This window comes from Gracilinanus agilis, chromosome 4 (assembly GCF_016433145.1).
Source record: "Gracilinanus agilis isolate LMUSP501 chromosome 4, AgileGrace, whole genome shotgun sequence".
Classification (NCBI taxonomy): Eukaryota; Metazoa; Chordata; class Mammalia; order Didelphimorphia; family Didelphidae; genus Gracilinanus; species Gracilinanus agilis.
Window position 1 is genome coordinate 384,395,897 of NC_058133.1, and position 6,000 is coordinate 384,401,896.

The window sequence follows — 6,000 nt, forward strand, 5'->3', positions numbered from 1 at the left end:
GCATGTGAAAGTTGATAAACCAAGTGTAATGTTTCTATATCTGATAGATAGAGACATAAAGTTCAATGGGAACATGACTGGCATTAGTAGTGGGTGTGAATGAGTCATTTTCAGTTAAAAAAAAATATGCTCAGGACCAGAAGTCTTCTTGTTTATAACACAAGGCAATAGTTTTTTGTCACCCTAATGTACACTTATCAACAGAGAGGGAAAAGCTGTCAGCACCATACATGCTAATGGGCTCAGCAACAGCCAGATCTGTGTCTCCCATCAGGTTAGGCCAGACACAAAATGATGACTTGCATTGACTAGGAAAATCAACAAACTAAAATTTCTGTCAGAGAAGGCATGTGGAAAAGTTGAGAGGTAGTGTATAAGCCATTTCCAGGAAAAAGCCTTTGATAGCACCTTTGATGACATTTGTTTTGATTTTATAAAATTAATGCATAGAAGAGTATTTCTAGATATGCAGAAAATTAAAAAGGCAAACTCTAAGGTAAAGGGCTTTTATATTTGTTTCTGCATATAAAATATCAAGAGAAGGTATTTTAGCACAAAAAAGCAACACTTAGAAAAGCAGGATTGCTAAATGAGATGCAAGAACTATAAAAGAGCAATTGGATGCCTTGTAATATGGCAAGAAACTATATTCAAAGTAGTATCTTGAACTGCATGCAAAGACATATACATCACACTAGAGAGACAATAGTCCCTCTCTAGGGCACTGATAAGACTGCATCTAAAATACTGCATATTATTCTGGACACTAATACTAAAAACTGAACCGACAGGAATTCAGAATAAAAATTACTAAAAGAAATTCACTTGTAAAATATATTCAGTTCTAGTAGAATACTTGAAATGTCAATAAGACACTCACCCACTTGTTCAACACAAGTAATGATTTACACAAGGCTAATAAGTACAGAAGAACACCAATTTCTTTTTCTTAGAAGTGACAAAAATTGTGGTCTACTCTATCTGGGTGTTTGTGGGTAATGCTGGTTAAAACGTACCACTAGTTCAAAGTGAAAAACAGAAAAGTTTATTTTCTCATGCCAGGTGATAACTTGTGACATTAAGACCTTTTAATTCTTTTATTTCTTAACTTATTTCTACTTTGCATTTTGGTCGCACTTTACAGATTTTATATATCACTTTATTCCTATTAACTAATTTGATCCTTACAACAAACTTGTTTTGGATCCACTGAACAGATGAGGAAAGTAAGATCCAGAGAAGACAAGTAGCTTGCCCCAGTGATCAGACATGGCTAAACCTGAGTCCTTGTGATTGCCCAGGCTTATACTCTTCCAGGACACTGCTGCACTGCTATTTCTATCCACCAAAAATCACTATACAGAACCTTAATGAGATTTGATTTCTCTGTACAAATTCATTTTTGGCTTACTAAATCTAAGCAAGTCATTTAACTTCACTATACCTCAGTTTCCCTAGCTATAAAACAGCTACTGCTGTTTTAAGTGAAATATAGGAAAAAATGAGAGCATGTGTTAATTTTGACAGGTCTACTTAAAATGAACTTCATTTATAACATTTCTACACTTCAGTCAATCATAAGATTCTTCAATACTGAAATAACTTTAAACTTATATCTACCATGTTTTAAAATGCTGTAGCTATTACAGAACTAATACAGAATATCAAACATGCTAGGGGCCTTCCAGGTATACTGCATAAAATAAGACTTGTTTGAAATGAGCAACACACTATAATTTCTTGAAGTGGCAAGTTGACCCTTGTGTATATAATTTAAAATGCATACAATAGTAAGGAATCTTTATAACACTAATACCATACATCTCTAGAGCATTTTGTAAACTGTAAAGTGCTTTCTCAAAGTTTCCCCAAAGAAATGCTAAGTTTACTATTTCAAAACCTTGTAATGAAAAAATAGCATAGGGAAAAATTCTGCGCCTCACAAACTAATATGCTTACTATTTCTCTAGCTTTGCATCAAGGCTGACACAAGATTTGGAATTAATAATAGCAAAAACCCATATCACTGTTCTGATAGTCTTAACAAAAACCATTTTTGACAAACCAGATTTCTAATTTGTACAGATCAGCAATTCAAAGGCTAACAGTAAATATCAGTGATTACATGTATACCAATCTTCTATCATAGATAACACAATTTTCTTTATTTAAAAAAATGAAGATTACATCTATTAAGGAAGCATATTTTTTTAGTTTAGTTCAACATAAAGCCAAACTTTTTTTTATTAATCAGAAAAGAACACCTGGACATTATATTGATTTGTATATATAATTATTAAACTAGTAGGAGTTCACTGTAAAAAACAACTTATTCAACCTTTTATTTATGAAGTTACGACATGTAAAAACATACAAAGGATAAAAAGAGTACCAGAAAAGCAAAGAATATCTACTCAGTTCAGATGGGGTCAGTTAAATGTTTATTATTGCTCTATCCAGTCATATCCAGACTCTCCTCAGTCTACATATTGATGGAAAACATCTAATGAGTTTCACTGTCTTTTACCTTCTGGACAAATCAGCCTTTAACTGGTCTGCTCCACCATTTATTTGCTCCTTAGTGCAGCAATGTATAATAGTGCCTAACTCAGAACGGATTATTTTTCAAAGCAGGCCAGGTATAAATAACAAATAATTACTCAGAATAAAAAAAGATTTTTTACTAATTAGATGGTTTACTAATCTCAAAACTTTTCTAGGAAACACTCTGGTAGATCATCTGAGATTTAGAAACTGCTTACAGTAGGGCACTCTCTTCTGATTTAAAAGCAGACTTCTGAAGAAAAAGTAGTATTTACAGGATGAAAGAAATGTGTATGAAGGAGAGGAAGGCTCATTTTCTTTACTCTGAGTGTATCCTGAGCTCCTGTAACAATAGTGGTTACAACTCTTGACTACATGTAGTTTAATCACTCTACTAGCCAGGAGTTCAAACTTTCAATTAACAAACTCCTTGTCTTTTCCAGCTCAGGCACTCAATGCAGTGACAAACACTGTGACAGAAATCAATACTCCCTCCAACTTGCCTGCATAGAATGCCTTACACATCAAGAACAACTTCAGTACTAAGAGTCATACTAAGTCAGAGATGCATGTAGTAATGTTTACTATAAGGAGAATTAAATTCTATTATCAGATCATTCATCACAAACAGCAAATGCATTCTACATATATCACCTACATGGCTAACATTCAGAACAGTTTTTATTGCAAGTGTTGTATTTCATAATCTCTGCCTGACTGCACTGCACACACAGCACATGGAACTACCTGAATTTCTCTAGCCTGATTCCCTTTATAGATCCAGAGAAGGAGAGAGGGGGATGGGGGAAGAGAGGGAAAATAAAGCCATTCACATGAAATCTTCAGGCTGAGGATTTTTTCCCCTCCAGAAAACTGGACGATCATAATCACGTGAGGAAACCACCAATTATAAACTAAGTTAATTATCCATATCCAGAATAGACATGCTGATAACCTAGATAGCTGTGAAGCTTCTTCCCCGCTCTATCTTCTCCATAATAACTTGGCCACCTCTGTGTCTCCATCTGCACAACCAACCAAAGCAGCAGATGCAGTTCCCAGCGAAGTGGAGCTGTGGGAGCCTGGCCAGCCAAGTTGCTGGGACTGGCGGGTAGGAGACACAGAGACCAAGTGCACGCCGCCATCCACCAGGTGAACCTCACAATGCTTCAAAAGAGACACAGGAGGCAACCGACAAAAAAAGTTACTTTATTTGGGAAGGCGCCAATCGCACAGGAAGGGGAACAGGGACCAGATCCGTGGAAAGGGATGGGGTTCAAGGGCTCTTCTTGGCTTGAATTATGAGCCAATATGTATGTCTTCCAGGCGAGAGGAGTTTCATTCCATTCCTCATCCATCCCCCACCCCCATCACCTTGATCCTCCTTCTGTCTGGTTCCAATTGACCTTAGCAGTGCAGCAGCCCAATTTCTGAAACCCACTCCGAGCTTCCCACTTAGGTGAGGGTTCAATCTTACCCAAACCTTATTTCCAAGGAATATAAATATTGTTTCTTCAAGTCATGTTTCGTGCACACATTAAGTCTAGGGGAACAAATCAACAACTCAAAGAACAGGAGTAGCTTAACATTACTAAGGAGGCTGGCGGGGTACAGGGGAGGGAAGTGGCAGGGAAGAAAGAAGTTAGACAATAGTGGCAGGTTCGATTATTCCCAGGACAAACTAACTAGCAAGGAAAGGAGCTCGACATTACTTTATACTTCAAAGCTGGGAGAACAACTTCCTCGGGGGACCTGATTTTCTTTTTTAAAAATAAACTAGCAACAAATATCAACAAGAGCTAAGGAGTATCCTTTCTTGAAGTGCAGAGTACTTTTGTTCTCACTTTCACCACTAACCCAGAGAGAGCTGGACTCGGCTGCTACCAATCCCTAGAGGAAAGGCTAGGCAACCGCAACACTCCAGCAGAAGTACACCGAGACGCAGCCACCTACGAGTGACCTGAACTCTGGGCACGGAAACCGTCCGGAAAAGAACAATAGGTTTGCGTAACGAAAGTATCCAGAACGAAAAGTGCCTTCCCGAATCCCCCGCTGCCCCGCGATTCTCAGGAACCAGGAACTCGAGCACGATCCAGGACTTCCCAGCACCTTTCCCCGACTCCTGGACACAAGAAGGGTTCTTCTCTCCCCTCTGCTCCCCTCCCCTCCAGGAAAGCCCCTCCAGCTGAAGCGCAAAGGGGAAGTGTTGGGGGCAGGGTTGGGGGGGAGGGAAGAGGTGAAACACGCTCTGCCACAACGCAAATTTACCTGCGGAGAACTGAGCTCGGGCAGTCCCTGGAAAAGGCCACGGGGCGAGGAGCACTAGAGCCACGAAAGGAGGCAGCGCCCTCGCCGCTGTATCCATGCTGAGTTGGGGAGAAGTTTTCCAGCCGCTTCGCTAATTACACCGCGCCCCCCCCCCACCCAGGTAGAACCCAGGCGAGGAGAGACCTCGCCGGCCGAAATCTGTCCTCCAACAGCCCCCCAACAGCGATCCTCTCTTGGAGCTTCTTCACAGAATCCAAACTAGCTCTGAGAAGCAGAAGCAACCCTCGTCCCGGTGCGGCCGCGGTGGCTCTCCATGCTCCACGGCGGCGGCAGCGGCTCTTGTTAGTCCAGAGTTACTTTGGTGGAAGGCGGAGGGAGGGAGGGATTGAGGGGAGAGGGGAGGAGCCCCGTGGGGTGACGTCTCCTCCTCCGTTTTCAAACACTTCGCTGGAATGTGGGACTCCGGAGCCCAGGCTGCCCGGCCGCCCGCGCCTCCTGCCGGAGAGACCAAAGCCCAGCATGCCGGCAGATTGGTTCGGGTCCCGGAACGGCAGCCCTTGCGTCCGTCTAGTAGGGTCTGATTACCCATTTGTCTGACTACCAGGCAGCCGACGTTCAGACTCTGGAGCAATTTTGTTCAGCTGCCTGGATCCACTCTTCTGTTTTGGGGGCGCGGTTAGATTGGAGGCAGAAGGGGAGAGAAATGGCAGCCTGGCTTTTCTAACCTCGAGAGTGATGGCTGGACTAAAGAAAAGAGAGTCTTTAAACATCTGCACCTCCGATTCAAGATGCGGAGGGAAATTAAGTAGAAAGCCTTGCTCCAACAGCCAGCCAGTCAACAAGCATTTCCTAAAGACCTACTCTGTTCCCGGTACTGTGCTAGGTGCAAAAACAGTACCTACCCTCAAGTAACTTCCATTTTAATGAGCCCAGGGCGGGGAGGGGGAGGTAGGAGGGGGGAGAGGGGAAACAACGTGTAAACCACTGTGCAAATAAAACATATCTTGGATAAAGTGGAGATAACCACAAGTGGAAGGAAGGTTTTGGTATTAAAGAGGATTAGGAACAGCTCCTGGCAAAAAGGGGTTTTATGGAAGCCAGGAGGCGGAGAAGAGAAGGGAGAGAGCAGATTAGGAGCAGTTTGTCTTTGAGAAGGGAGACCTGAAGAAATGCTCCACCTCCCTTCCC

The 6,000-nt window shown here is 41.9% G+C and overlaps 1 protein-coding gene across 6 annotated transcripts in view; it reads right to left on the bottom strand.

The window, feature by feature from the left end:
• PTPRK (protein tyrosine phosphatase receptor type K) overlaps positions 1–4,909 on the bottom strand; it is a 733,127-nt gene extending 728,218 nt beyond the window's left edge. For all 6 annotated transcript variants that reach the window (XM_044676955.1, XM_044676950.1, XM_044676951.1 and 3 more), the window contains exon 1: positions 4,813–4,909. In XM_044676955.1, coding sequence (XP_044532890.1) covers positions 4,813–4,909 — 97 coding nt within the window. The remainder of the gene's footprint in view (positions 1–4,812) is intronic.
• Between the last annotated feature and the right edge of the window lie 1,091 nt (positions 4,910–6,000).